Below are 24,142 nucleotides of genomic sequence, written 5' to 3'. Positions count from 1 at the left end.
TGCCAGAGACTTGGAGCAATAACCCAGAAAAGGTTGAAAACACTATTATGGTGTTTTGAGTCCTGTGTAGTGCAGAATTAGATCCCTTCTCTTTTAGTGTTGTTTACACTCTCTAAAGCTCCCAAACACTATGACGGTGTTTTGAGTCTTGTCTAGTACAGAATTGGAAACCTTCTTCTGGAGTTTCCAAATACTGTAATTACTAATGAACTCCTCATTGGTAATTCTAAAAGGTCCAATGCTCAGTATAATGCTCAAACAAAGAACAAGAGAAAATATTGTTTTGTGAAAATACTATTTCATCAATTTGTCCAGGATAATAATTATTGATTACAAAATTACTTTTTCCAGACATGATTTGAAGCTTGAAATGCTTTCTCTTTTCTTTGCAACTGATCAAATGACAACAAAACATTAACAGGTCTTTCACATTTTCTATGTAAAGTAAGACAGTTCGAAGATCTGTAAGGTATTTATTATATTAGTAGTCTTCCAAATTAATGGAAATATGGCATTATATTTCACATTCATGGATAAACAATACAGGCAATGACTGCCAATGTTAGCAGTAGCACATACAAAACTTGTACAAAATTTCACTCCACGGCTCAACGCAATCCACCAGTCATCCATCATGCGAATGCATCTGACCTGAGTCTTTATATTCAGATGATGGTACATGGCATGCTAAGTTGTTCAGATGGAATCACAGTACAGTTGATATGATTGACAGTTGAGTTGACATTAGTCTGTGATTCTTGTCTTGATTGACTTTGGTTAAGGACTGGCCAGCCGATGGGTAACGTAGTTTGTATATATGTTTTTTTCTGCAGGGACACAGAGAAATAGTAAATAATAATGATATTTCATGAATACATAATTAGGTTATCAAATTCTATAATATTAATACATTTCAATATGAATATACAATTATTAAACATATCGGTAGCAAGCAAAATGCATATGTGATTAAGCTATGCAAATATAGCAACAGATAACAATATGGGTAACACTTTACTTGACACCCAGTGTCATAACACGTTATGACATGGTCAGAACCATGCCATAACATGTCATAACAGATGACATAACTTGTCATAACCTGTCATAACATGGTCATTACACTGTCATGACCCATATATTTACACCTGTTGTGACATATTGTGTTATTTTATGGCCGGTTATGACACCTACATTTATTGAAATTAGTTTTTTCACTGCCAGTCATGTTTTTTTAATCATATTTTTTAATAACTTGTAGAAAATAGACTTTACGACACTGTCATGAAGCATTACGACCATCCTTTGTCACTTTACTTAGACTAAGAAAATACACTTTAAGACACCGTCAAGATGCATTTTGACCATCCTGTGTTACTTTAATTGGAAAAAGAAAATACATTTGATTCTCGGACCAAGATTATAACCAGACACTACAGCCAAAATGCCTCTGCGATGTAAAACCTGTTTGCAATCTTGTACCCAAAGGTTGCAAGATCGAATCCCCGAGCTGACAAGGTAAACATCTGTCGTTCTGCCCCCTGAACAAGGCAGTTAGCCCACTGTTCCTAGGCCGTCATTGAAAATAAGAATTTGTTCTTAACTGACTTGCCTAGTTAAATAAAGGTAAAATAAAAAATTAAAATAAACATTTGGAGGGTGTACAACAGTACACACATGTTAGCATTCATGTGACACCTTACATGACAACCTAATAAGGAATTGCATAAGCGTTTATTACAACATATGGTAGAAGAACATGTGTCAGTTACGTCAAAAGTGTTAGTAAACTATATGATCAATTGTAATAGCTAGCCTACAAAACACAATCAGCCATGACATTGCACCAGATGGATAACAGGTGACATAGCACCAGATGGGGACTCCCAGGAGGTTTTATTTATTTAACCTTTATTTAACCAGGCAAGTCAGTTAATAACAAATTCTTATTTACAATGACAGGCTAGGAACAGTGGGTTATCACTGCCTTGTTCAGGGGCAGAACGACAGATTTTTACCTTGTCAGCTTGGGGATACGATCTAGCAACCTTTCGGTTACTGGTCCACCGCTCTAACCACTAGGCTACCTGCCGCCCTAAAAAGGTGAAGAAGACACGGTTGTTGCACTCACATGACCAATCATAATGCCTACAAAAGGCAACCTTGAGCATGACATAACAGGTGACATTGCACTACATAGCAGGTGACATAGCACTACAGAGGGACTCACATGGGGGGAAGAAAAGGTGGTCGTTGCACTCATCCTCGGAGCAGGAGCAGATGAAGAACTGGGAGCCCATGCCATTCCTCTCCCTCATCTCACACTTGCTGTTGTTATAGTCCTCCAGCACCAGACCATGCAGCTTATGGGCTGGGTTGTGGCATATCGTGTCTATGGTGACATTGTCGTCTTTCTTCCTCCTGGAAACAAGACAACAGGAGCAATTAGTTCCACTCCAAATCATATTTATTAAACAGAGAGAACATTTAAGCTAGTGATAAATACAGTAATAAAAACTTTTAAAAATGTACAAAACACAGTCTAAGCATTAGGGTAATGCTTTGAAACAGGGGTCAGGTTAGGTTTTACAGAATGTATCACCCAGTTACAAAATACCACCGTGCACGTGCAGTGAATAATCCTGAAGGTGCACAAATGGACCTACAAATGGGCTACTCAGGTCTCCTGCTGGGTGGTGTGGAGCATATGTAGTGAAACCCTTTTTAAGAGGTGTTGCTGTGAACATGGCATTAGGAGTTCAACTGACTTCAGCTCCGAATGCTATGAATATGATGAGATAATGTGGTATTGCCTTCAGCTTCAAACAGGAGGCCAAATCTAGTTCTCCACTTTCTTTAGTGGGATTAGTGGGTGGGGCACTTTTGGGTTTAGCTACTTAGCTAAACCTTGTTCATGGCAAAAGTCATATTTAAATGACAAATCACCAAGCAAGATTATTCATTTCTGCTCTAAGGTCAAGTTTAAAGGTCATTCCAACTCCCAATGAGAGATGATGAGGGGTGCTGTAGTCACTCACCAAATGCTGACACACACGTCCTCTGGATGGGGGCAGATGGCTGTGATGCTACAGTCGGTCAAACAGCTCCCTGTGCACGTACAGCTGGTAGACTCAACTTCACAGAACTTACACAGACGCTTCAGCTTCAGCATAGTCATTGATGAGGCCACTGAGGTGGAGACACAAAGAGATAGGGGGAAAGACATTAGATTGATCGTTTATAAAGGGATACTGTTTCGTAAAGCAGTCAATAGTTTGTCCATTTAGGTTACTCATGTGTTGTGAAATATGTTCACTCTTCACTGCAGCCAAGATAAGACATTTGACCGGGATTAAATTTGATTGCGCTCGAATACAGCTTTTAAAGGCAATGTTACCGTGTTCGCAGAGATAGCATTCGAGGTAAACGCTGCAGATGTTGGCTCAAATGGAAATCCCCTTTAAATGTTTTGGATTGAACCCCAGTCATTATTTGCTTTCTTAAATGGGCCTAAACTGTATTGACCCAGAGAAGATGATAACTTTGCTCGACTTAGGAAACTGACATTTCCCTCCAACTACACAGACAAACAAAAGGCTACAAACATTACAAAGGCGAACTTTCTCATCTAATATATTACATATTAATCTGAACCTTTCCTACACTGGAAGAGTATGGCGTGTGGAATATCAGTGAGTACAGTAAAACATTAACCTCACATCTCAGTCCAGACTACGTGAAGGAATGTATCATTACTGTGAGACTTGACAATTTTACTTTGAAAAGAATATGTGAAATAGACAAAAAGGAATGTCCCTTCGGTACCATGTATTGTCGTGGAAAATTACATAATTAGTCATGCTATCCCGTGTTTTATTGTTTAAAGAATTGTCTCTTGTTATATGCTAGTGTTTTTTCTAACCTGATAAAAACTGGTCTTTGTGGGACTTAGTCATAGGACTGGGCGTATAGCTAAGGTCCGTTTGGGTGCGATCGCAGCATGTGACGTCCCGTAGGTTTACTATATACCGAAAGTCACATGTATGGAAACTTGCAGAATGGAGCACATTATAGTGTTTACTGTTGTGAATGCAGTTATACGGTTGAGCCCTCAGGCGATCAACCTCATGCTATCTTAAATATGCACAGACAACTAATTGCCTTTTACATACTGTCTGCTGACTGCCACGTATACAAAAAGGATGTCTTTTTCTATAAAAGCAGAGACCCAACTGTGTTTGTGAAGGTTTCAACTCTGAACCATTCTTGGTGAAGGTTGGTTGCTTCATTTAAAAAAATCTTTTAAAATTTTCGTTTGAAAGAATCTGCATTCTCACTCTTCCTATAGAATTGCTACCAAAATATGGCGACGAGGATGGGATGGCTAACTCTACTTGCTCCCGAGGAGACGATGTTAAACTGTGTGCGCAGAAGCTGCGTTAGACGTGGTTTAGTGAGTGGATACGCAATTCCGAACAGACAAAATAAATTACGGGTGAGACTGATTTTCTTTAAAACATCATAGAAAATCCTGTTCTAAGAACAGGTTTTGCATATTATGTCTTTGTTGTAGCAAAAACACCCCTAGTTAGAAACGTTATTGTAGTAGAGTTATTTCTGAATAGGGGAAGTCCTAGAAGTAATTCCACGGCAAACATCCTGTTGAAGCAGTGTAACCCTGTAGGAGCAGGGGACATCTCCGATTGGGATCTTTCCAGAAATATCCTGGTTAGAGACAGGGGTTGTGTTTCTCTGTTGAAGCAGAGCCATGGGATGATATGACACGACTACAAGTTACGTGATTCCAGGGCACAATCCTGAGATAGACAAACATAAATATTCCTGCAGGTTTAAAATACACTGCTCAAAAAAATAAAGGGAACACTAAAATAACACATCCTAGATCTGAATGAATGAAATATTCTTATTAAATACTTTTTTCTTTACATAGTTGAATGTGCTGACAACAAAATCACACAAAAAGGATCAATGGAAATCAAATTTATCAACCCATGGAGGTCTGGATTTGGAGTCACACTCAAAATTAAAGTGGAAAACCACACTACAGACTGATCCAACTTTGATGTAATGTCCTTAAAACAAGTCAAAATGAGGCTCAGTAGTGTGTGTGGCCTCCACGTGCCTGTATGACCTCCCTACACCGCCTGGGCATGCTCCTGATGAGGTGGCGGATGGTCTCCTGAGGGATCTCCTCCCAGACCTGGACTAAAGCATCCGCCAACTCCTGGACAGTCTGTGGTGCAACGTGGCGTTGGTGGATGGAGGGAGACATGATGTCCCAGATGTGCTCAATTGGATTCAGGTCTGGGGAACGGGCGGGCCAGTCCATAGCATCAATGCCTTCCTCTTGCAGGAACTGCTGACACACTCCAGCCACATGAGGTCTAGCATTGTCTTGCATTAGGAGGAACCCAGGGCCAACCGCACCAGCATATGGTCTCACAAGGGGTCTGAGGATCTCATCTCGGTACCTAATGGCAGTCAGGCTACCTCTGGTGAGCACATGGAGGGCTGTGCGGCCCCCCAAAGAAATGCCACCCCACACCATGACTGACCCACCGCCAAACCGGTCATGCTGGAGGATGTTGCAGGCAGCAGAACGTTCTCCACAGCGTCTCCAGACTCTGTCACGTCTGTCACATGTGCTCAGTGTGAACCTGCTTTCATCTGTGAAGAGCACAGGGCGCCAGTGGCAAATTTGCCAATCTTGGTGTTCTCTGGCAAATGCCAAACGTCCTGCACGGTGTTGGGCTGTAAGCACAACCACCACCTGTGGACGTCGGGCCCTCATACCACCCTCATGGAGTCTGTTTCTGACCGTTTGAGCAGACACATGCACATTTGTGGCCTGCTGGAGGTCATTTTGCAGGGCTCTGGCAGTGCTCCTCCTGCTCCTCCTTGCACAAAGGCGGAGGTAGCGGTCCTGCTGCTGGGTTGTTGCCCTCCTACGGCCTCCTCCACGTCTCCTGATGTACTGGCCTGTCTCCTGGTAGCGCCTCCATGCTCTGGACACTACGCTGACAGACACAGCAAACCTTCTTGCCACAGCTCGCATTGATGTGCCATCCTGGATGAGCTGCAATACCTGAGCCACTTGTGTGGGTTGTAGACTCCGTCTCATGCTACCACTAGAGTGAAAGCACCGCCAGCATTCAAAAGTGACCAAAACATCAGCCAGAAAGCATAGGAACGGAGAAGTGGTCTGTGGTCACCACCTGCAGAACCACTCCTTTATTGGGGGTGTCTTGCTAATTGCCTATAATTTCCACCTCTTGTCTATTCCATTTGCACAACAGCATGTGAAATGTATTGTCAATCAGTGTTGCTTCCTAAGTGGACAGTTTGATTTCACAGAAGTGTGATTGACTTGGAGTTACATTGTGTTGTTTAAGTGTTCCCTTTATTTTTTTGAGCAGTGTGTATATATATATATAAGCGGCCATGGGATGATATGACACGACTACGAGTTACGTGATTCCAGGGCACAATCCTGAGATAGACAAACATAAATATTCCTGCAGGTTTATATATATAAAATAACATATTAAAAACATTGTACAAGAAAATGAATTGTACTGGTAAACAGTTGGTTATGATTGGGAAACCAGATAAAATGTAAACCCTACACGGACATGTGCATTGGAGGAACTACCATGTGGGTACAACATTTAAAATGACATAAGAATAATTCAAAAATATTTTGATGGAGAAGAAATGACTCTTTTCAAATTCTAAGAAAGGAAGACGTTCCTAACCAAATACTGTTTGTTTTGTGTGTTTGTTTCTGTTTCCTGAGTGTGTGTATTGACAAGATATTTATATTGTGGATGGACGATGGACCCTATCAGCACGACTGGCTGCACTGTGTGATTGAATAAAGGAAAACATATTCTCCAGTAGTAAATTGGCAGACGTTCCAGTATTGGTTCTAATACAAGGTATCAAAACCTTTACCAATAACTTTCTCTCTGGGGAAGTGGGTATCACTACCTTGGAAAAATGTTAAATTGGCACATATTAGAGCCATGAGTGAGTAAATTTAAACACTCTGGCCACGGTAAGGAAGAGGTAAACTATAGCAAATCCATAGAGAAACTAAAAGAAGCGCAAGTGTATTCTATCAATTCGTCTCAAATACGAAAAAATCAAATCATGGATAAATTTGGCAGCATTTCCCTGCTGACGGGAAATATGCTAGAGCCGATACAAATTCATTGCTTTAACTAATTATGACAATTTGCTAGTTACGCTATCCGTTTGAACCGCATAGCATATCATTATAGCAGTATGTACTGGTAATATATGTTAGCTAGCTACCTAACGTAAGTTGGCTACTAATACATCGAACATGCCTGTATATTAACTATATGTAATCTAACTACCCAACGTTTATTGACTTGATTATTCACGTCATTCTTAGCTTAGCTAAATGGTATAGTCGTTGTGCATTCTCATCGGACATTGTTAATTCGGGTGCTTCGAAAATTCGCTTTGGCTATCTGCTCAGATTTCAGAGCACTCTCATCTGAATGTACCAGAGCGCAGAATAACTGATGAATATACTAATGCTCAACACCCGTTGAATATAGTCGGTGTCAGTAAACGTTGGGGGTAAAGAAACATAATTAAATTGTTGTCAACAGCACAGTTAATCACCATCGCTTTGGATAACATGCCGAACCAAATCTGCTAGGGTGAGTAGACTAGTCAGAGTGAGGAGGTGTTCTCATTTGCGTTTGGAAGTAGCTAGTAAGCTAGCCAACTTTAGCCAGTTAGCTTGGGTGCTTGACTGCCGTTGTGAGGTACGAACTCTCAGATCAACCCTGCCCCTCGGCCAGAGTGGGCAGTGTACACTCTGAACAGTCTGAATTTTCAAACACCCGAAGTTGTAGTAATTTGCTAACAAGCTAGCAAGAGGCTGCATAGCAACAGCATCAACTTCCGGTAGACATGCAAAGCTCAGCTGAAAGGTTACCATTTGGTTACAGTATACTAAAATGAGCTAATAGTATATAGTATGAAGTATATACTCATTGAGTATGTGTTATATAGTATATTAGTATGGGTATTTGTACACCGTTTGGGTATGTGAGTATATTGATAAAATGTGTACGTATGTTTTGATTGCAGGTTAACCTGCTATGTAAATGGATACTGCGGGGGTAGCGGAAAAACACGGAAAAGTGAGTGTAGGGGCAATATTGGCAAAATTTACAACAGGAAAAGTATTATATTTATTGGGGACACAAGCAGAATCGAAAGCGATATGACTACTACCCATGTCTTTGAACATGGGACCAGTAACAATACCCAGATCATTTTACATGGCGATGGGTGTGGAACTAATTTAGGGGTTGGATAATCCTTGCGAGAATCAAAGGCAGTGGATATTAGGTAACATATTAAAATTGTCAGTACATATGGGCGAGAGCACGAATGATGTTTACAAATAGTCCAACTTTGTATCACGCCTCATTAAAACAATTGCTAAAAGGGTGTACATTTGAGGTTTCTGTGATGATACAGTATGTAGTGACTTATTATTGGCGTAAAATGATGAAGAAACTCATATGCCAGACATCACCACGTTAGTAAACTATTTGGTAGAGCAGGGTCACAAGGCATCACATGGTACAACCAGCGTAAAACAAGAGATAACATATTTGGGCGTTTCGATTTCGGAAGGCACGAATCACACTACACGTGATCGAGTAGGAACAATACGTTCCTTGGCAAAACCAAACAGTCCTTGTAGACTCAAGAAAACCCCAGGGGTTTTAATCTTGTGAGACACTTTATTACGTCTTCTTATAAAATAGATGTATACAATTGACGAAAGGGAGGAGGGGTCACGAGTAATTAAAGTGGCCTCCCTGTGGACAGAAGTTATCGTGTTTGTTTGACTGTAATTTAAAACATATTGTTCACCTGGTAAAGTAAACGTCAGACGGAAAGACGGAGGTAGAGTATAGTAGTGATTGAGAGGGCTTCCGAGTTAAAGCAAACAAGGGAACCCGACCCCTCCTGTCTCAGCCTCCACTACTTATGCTGCAATAGTTTATGTGTTGGAGGGCTGAGGTCAGTCTGTTATATCTGGAGTATTTCTCCTGTCTTGTCCGATGTCCTGTGTGAATTGAAGTATGCTCCCTGTAGTTCTCTCTCTCTCTCTCTCTCTCTCTCTCTCTCTCTCTTTCTCTCTTTCTCTCGGAGGACCTGAGCCCGAGGACCATGCCTCAGGACTAGAGATCGACCGATTAATTAGGGCCGATTTCAAGTTTTCATAACAATCGGTAATCGGCCTTTTGGATGCCGATTATGGCCGATTACATTGCAATCCACGAGGAAACTGCATGGCAGGCTGACCACCTGTTACACGAGTGCAGCATCAAAATGATCTTGTGGCTGCAAGGAGCCAAGGTAAGTTGCTAGCTAGCATTAAAATGATCTTATTATAAACAACCAATCTTCACATAATCACTAGTTAACTACACATGGTTGATGATATTACTAGGTTAACTAGCTTGTCCTGCATTGCATATAATCAATGCGGTGCCTGTTAATTTATTATCGAATCACAGCCTACTTCAACTGTCATGTTTTGTCATTGATCATCATGTCTTGTCCCTGTGCTTCCCTCTGCTGGTCTTATTAGGTTCTTTCCCTCTTTCTATCCCTCTCTCTCCCCCTCCCTCTCTCCCTCTCTCGCTCTCTCTCTCTATCGTTCCGTTCCTGCTCCCAGCTGTTTCCCATTCTCCTAACTACCTCATTTACTCTCACACCTGTCCCCTATTTTACCCTCTGATTAGAGTCCCTATTTCTCCCTCTGTCTTCCGCTTCTGTCCTTGTCGGATTCTTGTTTGATGTTTGCTGTTCTGTGTCCTTGTTCCGCCCTGTCGTGTTTTTGCCTTCTTCAGATGCTGCGTGTGAGCAGGTGTCTATGTCAGCTACGGCCTGTGCCTTCCTGAAGCGACCTGCAGTCTGTGGTCGCGTCTCCAGTCGTTCCTCTCTACTGACGAGAGGATTTCAGTTTCCTGTTTTGGATTTACCTTTGATAATATCCAGGAGAATCATTGTTTGTTTAAGACTGGAATAAAGACTCTGTTGCTATTACGTCGCTTTTGGGTCCTCATTCACCAGCATAACAGAAGAATCCGACCAAGATGGACCCAGCGACTATGGATTCTCTCAACACTGCCGTCGAGTTCCAGGGAGCAATGCTCGGCAGACACGAGCAGGAATTGTTTGCTGCTCGTCATACCGTTGAGACCCTGGCCGCTCAGGTCTCCGATCTCTCTGGACAGTTTCAGAGTCTTCGTCTCGTGCCACCAGCTACTTCCTGGTCTTCCGAGTCTCCGGAACCTAGGGTTAATAACCCACCATGTTACTCTGGGCAGCCCACTGAGTGTCGCTCCTTTCTCACCCAGTGTGATATTGTGTTCTCTCTCCAGCCCAACACGTACTCAAGAGAGAGAGCTCGGATCGCTTACGTCATATCACTCCTTACTGGTCGGGCTCGGGAGTGGGGCACAGCTATCTGGGAGGCAGGGGCTGAGTGTTCTAACGATTATCAGAACTTTAAAGAGGAGATGATACGGGTTTTTGATCGTTCAGTTTTTGGGAAGGAGGCTTCCAGGGCCCTGGCTTCCCTATGTCAAGGTGATCGATCCATAACGGATTACTCTATAGAGTTTCGCACTCTTGCTGCCTCCAGTGACTGGAACGAGCCGGCGTTGCTCGCTCGTTTTCTGGAGGGACTCCACGCTGAGGTTAAGGATGAGATTCTCTCCCGGGAGGTTCCTTCCAGCGTGGACTCTTTGATTGCACTCGCCATCCGCATAGAACGACGGGTAGATCTTCGTCACCGAGCTCGTGGAAGAGAGCTCGCGTTAACGGTGTTTCCCCTCTCCGCTTCTCAACCATCTCCTCCCACCGGCTCAGAGACTGAGCCCATGCAGCTGGGAGGTATTCGCATCTCGACTAAGGAGAGGGAACGGAGAACCACCAACCGCCTTTGCCTCTATTGCGGTTCTGCTGGACATTTTGTCATGTCATGTCCAGTAAAAGCCAGAGCTCATCAGTAAGCGGAGGGCTACTGGTGAGCGCTACTACTCAAGTCTCTCCATCAAGATCCTGTACTACCTTGTCGGTCCATCTACGCTGGACCGGTTCGGCTGCTTCCTGCAGTGCCTTGATAGACTCTGGGGCTGAGGGTTGTTTTATGGACGAAGCATGGGCTCGGAAACATGACATTCCTCTCAGACAGTTAGGAAAGCCCACGCCCATGTTCGCCTTAGATGGTAGTCTTCTCCCCAGTATCAGATGTGAGACACTACCTTTAACCCTCACAGTATCTGGTAACCACAGTGAGACCATTTCCTTTTTGATTTTTCGTTCACCTTTTACACCTGTTGTTTTGGGTCATCCCTGGCTAGTATGTCATAATCCTTCTATTAATTGGTCTAGTAATTCTATCCTATCCTGGAACGTTTCTTGTCATGTGAAGTGTTTAATGTCTGCTATTCCTCCTGTTTCTTCTGTCCCCTCTACTCAGGAGGAACCTGGTGATTTGACAGGAGTGCCGGAGGAATATCATGATCTGCGCACGGTCTTCAGTCGGTCCAGAGCCAACTCTCTTCCTCCTCACCGGTCGTATGATTGTTGTATTGATCTCCTTCCGGGGACCACTCCCCCTCGGGGTAGACTTTACTCTCTGTCGGCTCCCGAACGTAAGGCTCTCGAGGATTATCTGTCTGTTTCTCTCGACGCCGGTACCGTGGTGCCTTCTTCCTCTCCCGCCGGAGCGGGGTTTTTCTTTGTTAAGAAGAAGGACGGTACTCTGCGCCCCTGCGTGGATTATCGTGGGCTGAATGACATAACGGTTAAGAATCGTTATCCGCTTCCCCTTATGTCGTCAGCCTTCGAGATTCTGCAGGGAGCCAGGTTCTTTACTAAGTTGGACCTTCGCAACGCTTACCATCTCGTGCGCATCAGAGAGGGGGACGAGTGGAAAACGGCGTTTAACACTCCGTTAGGGCATTTTGAATACCGGGTTCTGCCGTTCGGTCTCGCTAATGCTCCAGCTGTCTTTCAGGCATTAGTTAATGATGTACTGAGAGACATGCTGAACATCTTTGTTTTCGTTTACCTTGACGATATCCTGATTTTTTCACCGTCTCTCGAGATTCATGTTCAGCACGTTCGACGTGTACTCCAGCGCCTTTTAGAGAATTGTCTCTACGTGAAGGCTGAGAAGTGCGCCTTTCATGTCTCCTCTGTCACATTTCTCGGTTCTGTTATTTCCGCTGAAGGCATTCAGATGGATCCCGCTAAGGTCCAGGCTGTCAGCGATTGGCCCGTCCCTAAGTCACGTGTCGAGTTGCAGCGCTTTCTCGGTTTCGCTAATTTCTATCGGCGTTTCATTCGTAATTTCGGTCAAGTGGCTGCCCCTCTCACAGCTCTGACTTCTGTCAAGACTTGCTTTAAGTGGTCCGGTTCCGCCCAGGGAGCTTTTGATCTCCTCAAGAAGCGTTTTACTTCCGCCCCTATCCTTGTTACTCCTGACGTCACTAAACAATTCATTGTCGAGGTTGACGCTTCAGAGGTGGGCGTGGGAGCCATTCTGTCCCAGCGCTTCCATTCTGACGATAAGGTCCATCCTTGCGCTTACTTTTCTCATCGCCTGTCGCCATCGGAACGCAACTACGATGTGGGTAACCGCGAACTGCTCGCCATCCGCTTAGCCATAGGCGAATGGCGACAGTGGTTGGAGGGGGCGACCGTCCCTTTTGTCGTTTGGACTGACCATAAGAACCTTGAGTACATCCGTTCTGCCAAACGACTTAATGCTCGTCAAGCTCGTTGGGCGTTGTTTTTCGCGCGTTTCGAGTTCGTGATTTCCTATCGCCCGGGAAATAAGAACACCAAGCCTGATGCCTTATCCCGTCTCTTTAGTTCTTCTGTGGCTTCTACCGACCCCGAGGGGATTCTCCCTGAAGGGCGTGTTGTCGGGTTGACTGTCTGGGGAATTGAGAGACAGGTAAAGCAAGCACTCACTCACACTGCGTCGCCGCGCGCTTGTCCTAGTAACCTTCTGTTCGTTCCTGTCTCTACTCGTCTGGCTGTTCTTCAGTGGGCTCACTCTGCCAAGTTAGCTGGCCACCCCGGCGTTCGGGGTACGCTTGCTTCTATTCGCCAGCGGTTTTGGTGGCCTACTCAGGAGCGGGACACGCGCCGTTTCGTGGCTGCTTGTTCGGACTGCGCGCAGACTAAGTCAGGTAACTCTCCTCCTGCCGGTCGTCTCAGACCGCTTCCCATTCCTTCTCGACCATGGTCTCACATCGCCTTAGACTTTATTACCGGTCTGCCTTCGTCTGCGGGGAAGACTGTGATTCTTACGGTTATCGATAGGTTCTCTAAGGCGGCACATTTCATTCCCCTCGCTAAGCTTCCTTCCGCTAAGGAGACGGCACAAATCATCATTGAGAATGTGTTCAGAATTCATGGCCTCCCGTTAGACGCCGTTTCAGACAGAGGCCCGCAATTCACGTCACAGTTTTGGAGGGAGTTCTGTCGGTTGATCGGTGCTTCCGTCAGTCTCTCTTCCGGGTTTCATCCCCAGTCTAACGGTCAAGCAGAGAGGGCCAATCAGTCGATTGGTCGCATATTACGCAGCCTTTCGTTTCGAAACCCTGCGTCTTGGGCAGAACAGCTCCCCTGGGCTGAGTACGCCCACAACTCGCTTCCTTCGTCTGCTACCGGGCTATCTCCGTTTCAGAGTAGTCTTGGGTACCAGCCTCCTCTGTTCTCGTCCCAGCTCGCCGAGTCCAGCGTTCCCTCCGCTCAGGCTTTTGTCCAACGTTGTGAGCGCACCTGGAGGAGGGTCAGGTCTGCACTTTGCCGTTACAGGGCGCAGACTGTGAGAGCCGCCAATAAACGTAGGATTAAGAGTCCTAGGTATTGTCGCGGTCAGAGAGTGTGGCTTTCCACTCGTAACCTTCCCCTTACGACAGCTTCTCGCAAGTTGACTCCGCGGTTCATTGGTCCGTTCCGTGTCTCTCAGGTCGTCAATCCTGTCGCTGTGCGACTGCTTCTTCCGCGACATCTTCGTCGCGTCCACCCTGTCTTCCATGTCTCCTGTGTCAAGCCTTTTCTTCGCGCCCCCGTTCGTCTTCCCCCCCCCCCCCCCGTCCTTGTCGAGGGCGCACCTATTTACAAGGTACGGAAGATCATGGACATGCGTTCTCGGGGACGTGGTCACCAGTACTTAGTAGATTGGGAGGGTTACGGTCCTGAGGAGAGGAGTTGGGTTCCATCTCGGGACGTGCTGGACCGTTCGTTGATTGATGATTTCCTTCGTTGCCGCCAGGGTTCCTCCTCGAGTGCGCCAGGAGGCGCTCGGTGAGTGGGGGGGTACTGTCATGTTTTGTCATTGATCATCATGTCTTGTCCCTGTGCTTCCCTCTGCTGGTCTTATTAGGTTCTTTCCCTCTTTCTATCCCTCTCTCTCCCCCTCCCTCTCTCCCTCTCTCGCTCTCTCTCTCTATCGTTCCGTTCCTGCTCCCAGCTGTTTCCCATTCTCCTAACTACCTCATTTACTCTCACACCTGTCCCCTATTTTACCCTCTGATTAGAGTCCCTATTTCTCCCTCTGTCTTCCGCTTCTGTCCTTGTCGGATTCTTGTTTGATGTTTGCTGTTCTGTGTCCTTGTTCCGCCCTGTCGTGTTTTTGCCTTCTTCAGATGCTGCGTGTGAGCAGGTGTCTATGTCAGCTACGGCCTGTGCCTTCCTGAAGCGACCTGCAGTCTGTGGTCGCGTCTCCAGTCGTTCCTCTCTACTGACGAGAGGATTTCAGTTTCCTGTTTTGGATTTACCTTTGATAATATCCAGGAGAATCATTGTTTGTTTAAGACTGGAATAAAGACTCTGTTGCTATTACGTCGCTTTTGGGTCCTCATTCACCAGCATAACATCAACTTCACCAAACAGGTGATGATTTAACAAAAGTGCATTCGCGAAAAATGTACCTAACCATAAACGTCAATGCCTTTCTTAAAATTAATACACAGAAGTATATATTTTTTAAACCTGCATATTTAGTTAAAAGAAATTCATGTTTGCAGGCAATATTAACTACGGAAATTGTGTCACTTCTCTTGCGTTCAGTGCAAGCAGAGTCAGGGTATATGCAACAGTTTGGGCCGCCTGGCTCATTGCAAACTGTGAACTAATTTGCCAGAATTTTATATAATTATGACATAACATTGAAGGTTGTTGTCACGGTTTTCTTCCATAGGTGAAGGAGAGGACCAAAATGCAGCGCGGCTAGTGTTCAACATGTTTAATAGACGAATAAATGGTAACACTACTACAAGTAACAAAATAACAAATGTGAAAACCGAGACAGCCCTATCTGGTGCAGACAAAACACAGAGACAGGAAACAATCACCCACAAAATCCCAACACAAAACAAGCCTCCTATATATGATTCTCAATCAGGGACAACGATTGACAGCTGCCTCTGATTGAGAACCATATTAGGCTGGACACAGAAACAGACAAACTAGACACACAACATAGAATTCCCACCCAGCTCACGTCCTGACCAACACTAAACAAGCAAAACACATAAGAACTCTGGTCAGGACGTTACAGTACCCCCCTCCTGAGGTGCGGACTCCGAACGCACCCCTAAAACTCAAGAGGAGGGTCTGGGTGGGCATCTGTCCGCGGTGGCGGCTCCGGCGCAGGACGAGGACACCACTCTACCACTGTCTTTGTCCCCCTCCTTAGCGTCCTTTGAATGGCGACCCTCGCCCCCGACCTTGGTCTAGGAACCTTCACCAAGGCCCCCCCTAGATAGAGGAGATAGCTCAGGACAGAGAGGTAGCTCAGGACAGAGAGGTAGCTCAAGACAGAGAGGTAGCTCAAGACAGAGAGGTAGCTCAAGACAGAGAGGTAGCTCAAGACAGAGAGGTAGCTCAAGACAGAGGTAGCTCAAGACAGAGAGGTAGCTCAAGACAGAGAGGTAGCTCAAGACAGAGAGGTAGCTCAAGACAGAGGGGCAACTCCGGACTGAAAAGTAGCTCCGGACAGAGTGGCAGCTCCGGACTGAGTGGCAGCTCCGGACTGAGTGGCAGCTCCGGACTGAGTGGCAGCTCCGGACTGGAGGGCAGCTCCGGACTGGAGGGCAGCTCATGACTGAGTGGCAGCTCATGACTGAGTGGCAGCTCATGACTGGAGGGCAGCTCATGACTGGAAGGCAGCTCATGACTGGAAGGCAGCTCATGACTGGAGGGCAGCTCATGACTGGAAGGCGGCTCATGACTGGAGGGCGGCTCATGACTGGAGGGCGGCTCTGGCAGCTCCTGACTGGCTGGCGGCTCCTGACTGGCTGGCGGCTCTGGCAGCTCCTGACAGGCTGGCGGCTCTGGCAGCTCCTGACTGGCTGGCGGCTCTGGCGGCTCCTGACTGACGGACGGCTCTAACGGCTCGGGACAGACGGGCGGCTCTAATGGCTCGGGACAGACGGATGGCTCAGACGGCGCTGGGCAGACGGATGGCTCAGACGGCACTGGGCAGACGGATCGCTGACGGCACTGGGCAGACGGATCGCTCAGACGGCACTGGGCAGACGGATCGCTCAGACGGCACTGGGCAGACGGATCGCTCAGACGGCACTGGGCAGACAGATGGCTCAGACGGCACTGGGCAGACGGATAGCTCAGACGGCACTGGGCAGACGGATAGCTCAGACGGCGCTGGGCAGGCAGGCAGCTCAGACGGCGCTGGGCAGACGAGCAGTGCAGGCGGCGTTGAGCAGACGAGCAGTGCAGGCGGCGTTGAGCAGACGAGCAGTGCAGGCGGCGTTGGGCAGACGACCGACTCTGACCTGCTGAGGCGCACAGTAGGCCTGGTGCGTGGTACAGGCACTGGTGGTACTGGGCTGGGGCGGGAAGGTGGCGCCGGATATATCGGACCGTGAAGGAGTACACGAGCTCGTGAGCACCGAGCCTGCCCAACCTTACCTGGTTCAATGGTCCCCGTAGCCCTGCCAGTGCGGCGAGGTGGAATAGCCGCACTGGGCTATGCTGGCGAACCGGGGACACCATTTGTAAGGCTGGTGCCATGTACACCGGCCCGAGGAGACGTACTGGAGGCCAGATATGTTGAGCCGGCTTCATGGCACTTGGCTCAATGCTCACTCTAGCCCGGCTAGTGCGGGGAGGTGGAATAACCCGCACCGGGCTAAGCACACGTACAGGAGACTCCGTGCGCTCTTCCGCACAACACGGTGTCTGCCCGTACTCTCGCTCTCCACGGTAAGCCCGGGAAGTTGGCGCAGGTCTCCTACCTGACTTCGCCACACTCCCCTTTAGCCTCCCCCCAAGAAATGTTTGGGTGAGCCTCTCGGGCTTCCAGCCGCTCTGCCTTGCTAGCGCCTCATAATGCCGCCTCTCCGCTTTTGCTGCCTCCAGCTCCGCTTTGGGGGGGCGACACTCCTCTGGCTCTGCCCAGGGTCCTTTACCGTCCAGAATTTCCTCCCATGTCCATTCCTCCTGGTACCGCTGCCGCTGTCGCTGCTGCCCGTTTCCACGCTGCTTGGTCCGAGTTTGGTGGGTGATTCTGTCACGGTTTTCTTCCATAGGTGAAGGAGAGGACCAAAATGCAGCGCGGCTAGTGTTCAACATGTTTAATAGACAAATAAACGGTAACACTACTACAAGTAACAAAATAACAAATGTGAAAACCGAGACAGCCCTATCTGGTGCAGACAAAACACAGAGACAGGAAACAATCGCCCACAAAATCCCAACACAAAACAAGCCTCCTATATATGATTCTCAATCAGGGACAACGATTGACAGCTGCCTCTGATTGAGAACCATATTAGGCTGGACACAGAAACAGACAAACAACATAGAATTCCCACCCAGCTCACGTCCTGACCAACACTAAACAAGCAAAACACATAAGAACTCTGGTCAGGACGTTACAGTTGTGCAATATAACAGCAATATTTAGATTTAGGGTTGCTACCGTTCGATAAATTACGGAACGGTTCTGTATTTCACTGTAAGAATAAACGTTTTGTTTTCAAATGATGGTTTCCGGATTTGACCATATTAATGTCCAAAGGCTCGTATTTCTGTGTTTATTATATTATAATTAAGTCTTTGATTTGATATTTGATAGAGCAGTCTGACTGAGCGGTGGTAGGCAGCAGCAGGCTCGTAAGCATTCATTCAAACAGCACTTTACTGCGTTTTGCCAGCAGCTCTTAGAAATGCTTGAAGCACAGCGCTGTTTATGACTTCAAGCCTATCAAATCCCGAGATTAGAATGGCAATACTAAAGTGCCTATAAGAACATCCAATAGTCAAATGTACAGTTGAAGTCGGAAGTTTACATACACCTTAGCCAAATACTTTTAAACTCAGTTTTTCATAATTCCTGACATTTAATCCTAGTAAAAATTCCCTGTTTTAGGTCAGTTAGGATCACCACTTTATTTTAAGAATGTGAAATGTCAGAATAATAGTAGAGAGAATGATTTATTTCAGCTTTTATTTCATTCATCACATTCCCAGTGGGTCAGAAGTTTACATTCACTCAATTAGTATCTGGTAGCATTGCCTTTAAAATGTTTAACTTGGGTCAAACGTTTCGGGTAGCCTTCCACAAGCTTCCCACAATAAATTGGGTGAATTTTGGCCCATTCCTCCTGACAGAGCTGGTGTAACTGAAACAGGTTTGTTGGCCTCCTTGCTCGCACACACTTTTTTAGTTCTGCCCACAAATTCTCTATGGGATTGAGGTCAGGACTTTGTGATGGCCACTCCAATTGTCACGCCCTGGCCTTAGTTATCTTAGTTATCTTTATTATTTTAGTTAGGTCAGGGTGTGACATGGGGGAAGTATGTGTTTTGTATTGTCTAGAGTTTTTTGTATGTTTATGGGGCAGTGTTTAGTCTAGGTGTATGTATGTCTATGGTTGCCTAGATTGGTTCTCAATTAGAGACAGCTGTCTATCGTTGTCTCTGATTGGGAGCCATATTTAGGCAACCATAGTCATTAGGTAGTTTGTGGGTGATTGTCTATGTGTAAGTTGCCTGTGTCTGCACTTGTCATTATATAGCTTCACGTTCGTCGGTTTGTTGTTTTGTTTAGTTTGTAAGTGTTCTTCGTCTTCGTTGATTAAATATGTGTTCATTTCACGCCGGCCAGAGCCCGCCTGGGATTCTATGGAGCAGTGCGAAGAGGGATACCGTTACGATCTGTCACGTAACGACGATCGTGACACCAATACCTTGACTGTGTTGTACTTAATTAAGCCATTTTGCCACAACTTTCGAAGTATGCTTGGGGTCATTGTTCATTTGGAAGACCCATTTGCGACCAAACTTTAACATCCTGACTGAAGTCTTGAGATGTTGCTTCGATATAACCACATGATTTTTCTTCCTCATGATGCCATCTATTTTGTGAAGTGCACCAGTCCCTCCTGCAGCAAAGCACCCCCACAACATGATGCTGCCACCCCAATGCTTCACGGTTGGGATGTGGTTCTTCGGCTTGCAAGCATCCCCTTTTTTCCTAAAAACATAATGATGGCCATTATGGCCAAACAGATCTATTTTTGTTTCATCAGACCAGAGGACATTTCTCCAAAAAGTCAGATCTTTGTCCCCACGTGCAGTTGCAAACCGTAGTCTGGCTTTTTTATGGCGGAGAAATTGAGTCTTTCTTGCTAAGCGGCCTTTCAGGTTATGTCGATATAGGACTCGTTTTACTGTGGATATAGATACGTTTGTACCGGTCTCCTCCAGCATCTTCACAATGTCCTTCTGGGATTGATTTGCACTTTTCGCACCAAAGTACGTTCATCTCTAGGAGACAGAACACATGTCCTTCCTGAGCGCAATGACAGCTGTGTGGTTCCATGGTGTTTATACTTGCGTTTGTACAGATGAATGTGGTACCTTCAGGTGTTTGGAAATTGCTCCCAAGGATGAACCAGACTTCTGGAGGTCTGCAATTTTTTTCTGAGGTCTTGGCTGATTTCTTTAGATTTTCCAATGATGTCAAGCAGAGGCACTGAGTTTGAAGGTAGGCCTTGAAATACATCCACAGGTACACCTCCAATTGACTCAAATTGTCACGCCCTGACCTTAGAGATCCTTTTTATGTCTCTTTTTGGTTTGGTCAGGGTGTGATTTGGGGTGGGCATTCTATGTTTTGTTTTTCTATGATTTCCTATTTCTATGTTTTGGCCGGGTATGGTTCTCAATCAGGGACAGCTGTCTATCATTGTCTCTGATTGGGAACCATACTTAGGTAGCTTTTTTTCCCACCGTTCTTTGTGGGAAGTTTGATGGCACTTAGCCTTAAGCTAAGCTTAAGCTTCACGGTTTGTTTGGTAGTGTTTATTGTTTTGTTAGAAAATGTACGCCCACCACGCTGCACCTTGGTCCTCATCTTTCAACAGCTGTGACAGAACTTCCCACCACCAAAGGACCAAGCAGCATGGTAAGGAGGAGCAGCGTGGCCAGGGGTATGAGACAACCTGGGAGGAGGTGGAGAGGTGGTCGGTCGACCCAGGGAGAGTGCCAGAGCCCGCCTGGGATTCTATGGAGCAGTGCGAAGAGGGATACCGGAGGATGGAGTCGGCGAGACGAACACGGTTGGCAAGGTAGCCCGAGGGGCAGCCCCCAACATTTTTGGGGGGGGAGCACACGGGGAGTGTGGCAGAGAAGCCTCCAGTGATGATCCATGGTGCGAAGCCTCCAGTGATGATCCATGGCGCGAAGCCTCCAGTGATGATCCATGGCGCGAAGCCTCCAGTGATGATCCATGGCACGAAGCCTCCAGTGATGATCCATGGCAAGAAGCCTCCAGTGATGATCCATGGCACGAAGCCTCCAGTGATGATTCATGGCAAGAAGCCTCCAGTGGTGATCCATGGCAAGAAGCCTCCAGTGGTGATCCATGGCACGAAGCTTCCAGTGATGATCCATGGCACGAGCCTCCAGTGATGATCCATGGCACGAAGCCTCCAGTGATGATCCATGGCACGAAGCCTCCAGTGATGATCCATGGCACTAAGCCTCTAGCGACGGTCTCCAGTGACGGCCTCCAGTCCAGAGCCTTCAACGACGGTCCCCAGTCCGGAGCCTCCAGCGACGGTCTCCAGTTCCGAGTCTCCAGCGACGGTTACCAGTCCGGAGCCCCCATCGACGGTCTCCAGTCCGGAGCTTCCAGCGACGGTCCCAAATCCGGGGCCCGCAACGAGGGTCCCCAGTCCGGGGCCGGCAGTGAGGGTCCCCAGTCCGGGGCCCGCAACGGGGGTTCACAGTCTGGGGCCCGCAGCTAGGGTCCCCAGTACGGGGCCCGCAACGAGGGTTCCCAGTCCGGGGCCCGCAACGAGGGTCCCCAGTCCGGGGCCGGCGACGAGGGTCCCCAGTCCGGGGTATGCGACGAGGGTCCCCGCACCAGAGGCGCCACCAAAGTGGGGTGAGCCAGAGGTGGAGCGGAGTCTACGTCCCGCACCAGAGCCGCCACCATGGATAGATGCCCACCCAGACCCTCCCCTATAGGTTCAGGTATTGCGGCCGGAGTCCGCACCTTTGGGGGGGGGGTACTGTCACGCCCTGAACTTAGAGAGCCTTATTTATGTCTCTTTGTGGTTTGGTCAGGGTGTGATTTGATGAAAACCCTAGGCATTCTATGTCCTTGATTTCTATGATTTGTGTTTCTATGTTTTGGCCGGGTATGGTTCTCAATCAGGGACAGCTGTCTATCATTGTCTCTGATTGGGAATCATAATTAGGCAGCCCTTTTTCCCACCTGTGATTGTGGGTAGTTATCTTTGTTAGTGGCACTATAGCCCTGTTAAGCTTCACGATTGTTTCTTCGTTTCTTGTTTTGTTGGCGACATTTACAAAAATAAAAGAAAATGTACGCTCACCATGCTGCACCTTGGTCTCCTTCCGACGACGGCCGTGACAGAGAAGTTAGTGAAATTCTACATTTGTATAAAAATATAGAGGTATCAGATCCGGCCGTAGAGGGAGCTCCCAAATAAGTAAGACCTGGCTATTGGTTTGTTTGTTTTGCCCTACGTATTAGCAGCGCACACACACACACACCACACACCACACACCACACACCACACAACACACACACACACAGGTTATGAATATTAGTTAGTGGTGTTAATACCATGTTTGATTTATTGTGTGGGGTCTTTTGAAATTTGTTTGTTAACCAGGTAAGCGGAATGATGGAAGTATTTGAAATGTTTTAAATAGTTTTTTAAGAACAGGGAACGAAAAGAGAAAGAAAATACTTAATAAGGCTGACTGACCTATAACCTATGTTCTGGCTCCCTGGGGAGGCCTGATCACATTGGGTGAGATTTAAATGGGTTATGTAAACACTAATAATTAGGAAGAAGTTTATATTTTAGCAATAGTCCTATGTGTTATTCAGACCACGTGAAGGAGAGAGAGAGAGCACTCTCCCTGAATGAGGGACACCTGTCTCTAGTCTATTTTACCATTACCCTATGGGATACAATTATTTCTTTATGGAGTTATCAAGAGTTGTAATTTTAAATGGAGTTGTTATCCTAATTTGTTTATTTTTGATTTAACAGGCAGTGTTTTTTTTTTTGTGAGTATGTTTGTTAAAAACAACCTGAGGATTTGATTATAAAAAACATTTTATATGATGTCACGAGTCTCGTGAGTGCAAACATCCGAAGATTATCAAAGGTAAGCGATTAATTTTATTGCTTTTCTGACTTTCGTGACCATGCTAATTTGGGGCTAGCTGTTGTAGCATTGATTGATACACTCACAAAAGCTTGGATTGCTTTCGCTGCAAAGCATATTTTCAAAATCTGACACGATAGGTGGATTAACAACAAGCTAAGCTGTGTTTTGGTATATTTCACTTGTGATTGCATGATTATAAATATTTTTAGTAATATTTTGCGCCCTGCAATTCAGCGGTTGTTTAGGAAAATGATCCCGCTAAAGGGATCCATAGCGCAGAGAAGTTAACCTTTATTTTTCGGCCAGTTGAGAACAAGTTCTCATTTACAACGGCGACCTGTCCAAGATAAAGCAAAGCAGTGTGACAAAAACAACAACATAGAGTTACACAAAAACAAACGTACAGTTGTCATGTTCGTCGTATGAAGGAGACCAAGGCGCAGCGTGCTTTGCTTACATTCTTATTTATTTAATGAATGAACACTGAACAAATTAACAAAATAACGAAACGTGAAGCTATACAAACAAGTGCTGACAGGCAACTACACATAGACAAGATCCCACAAACACCAAAGGGAAATGGCTACCTAAATATGATCCCCAATCAGAGACAACGATAAACAGCTGTCTCTGATTGGGAACCATATCAGGCCAACATAGAATTACAAAAACCCCTAGACCTACAAAACCCTAGACATACAAAAACCCTAGACAATACAAAAACCCTAGACAATACAAAACTAGCGTACCCACCCTAGTCACAGCCTGACCTAACCAAAATATAAAGAAAACAGAGATATCTCCAGTCAGGGTGTGACAACAGTCAATAACACACTAGAAAACATTTTGAAAAATCTATGTACAGTGTGTGCAAATGTAGAAGAGTAGGGAGGTAGGCAATAAATACGCCATATAGGCAAAATAATTACAATTTAGCATTAACACTTGAGTGATATATGTGCAGATGATGATGTGCGAGTAGAGATACTGGGGTGCAAAAGAGCAAGAAGGTAAGTAATAATATGGAGATGAGGTAGTTGCGTGTGCTATTTACAGATTGGCTGTGTACTTGTACAGTAATCGGTAAGCTGCTCCGACAGCTGATGCTTAAAGTTAGAGAGGGAGATATAAGATTCCAGCTTCAGTGATTTTTGCAATTCGTTCCAGTCATTGGCAGCAGAGAACTGGAAGGAAAGGCGGCCAAAGGAAGTGTTGGCTTTGGGTATGACCAGTGAAATATACCTGCTGGAGTGCGTGCTACAGATGGGTGTTGCTATGGTGACCAGTGAGCTGAGATAAGGTGGGACTTTACCTAGCAAAGACATATAGATGACCTGGAGCCAGT

At 46.1% G+C, this 24,142-nt stretch overlaps 1 protein-coding gene across 1 annotated transcript in view; it reads right to left on the bottom strand.

The window, feature by feature from the left end:
• LOC120027347 (TGF-beta receptor type-2-like) overlaps positions 1 to 24,142 on the bottom strand; it is a 136,592-nt gene that overhangs the window by 34,845 nt on the left and 77,605 nt on the right. Inside the window, exons 8-9 of the mRNA XM_038972261.1 lie at positions 3,039 to 3,189; positions 2,231 to 2,421 (exon numbers count right to left, since the gene is read on the bottom strand). Coding sequence (XP_038828189.1) covers positions 2,231 to 2,421; positions 3,039 to 3,189 — 342 coding nt within the window. The remainder of the gene's footprint in view (positions 1 to 2,230; positions 2,422 to 3,038; positions 3,190 to 24,142) is intronic.

The sequence above is a fragment of the Salvelinus namaycush genome, chromosome 32, assembly GCF_016432855.1.
Source record: "Salvelinus namaycush isolate Seneca chromosome 32, SaNama_1.0, whole genome shotgun sequence".
Classification (NCBI taxonomy): domain Eukaryota; kingdom Metazoa; phylum Chordata; class Actinopteri; order Salmoniformes; family Salmonidae; genus Salvelinus; species Salvelinus namaycush.
The sequence above is the reverse complement of the archived record's forward strand: the minus strand, read 5'-3'. Positions and strand labels throughout refer to the sequence as shown.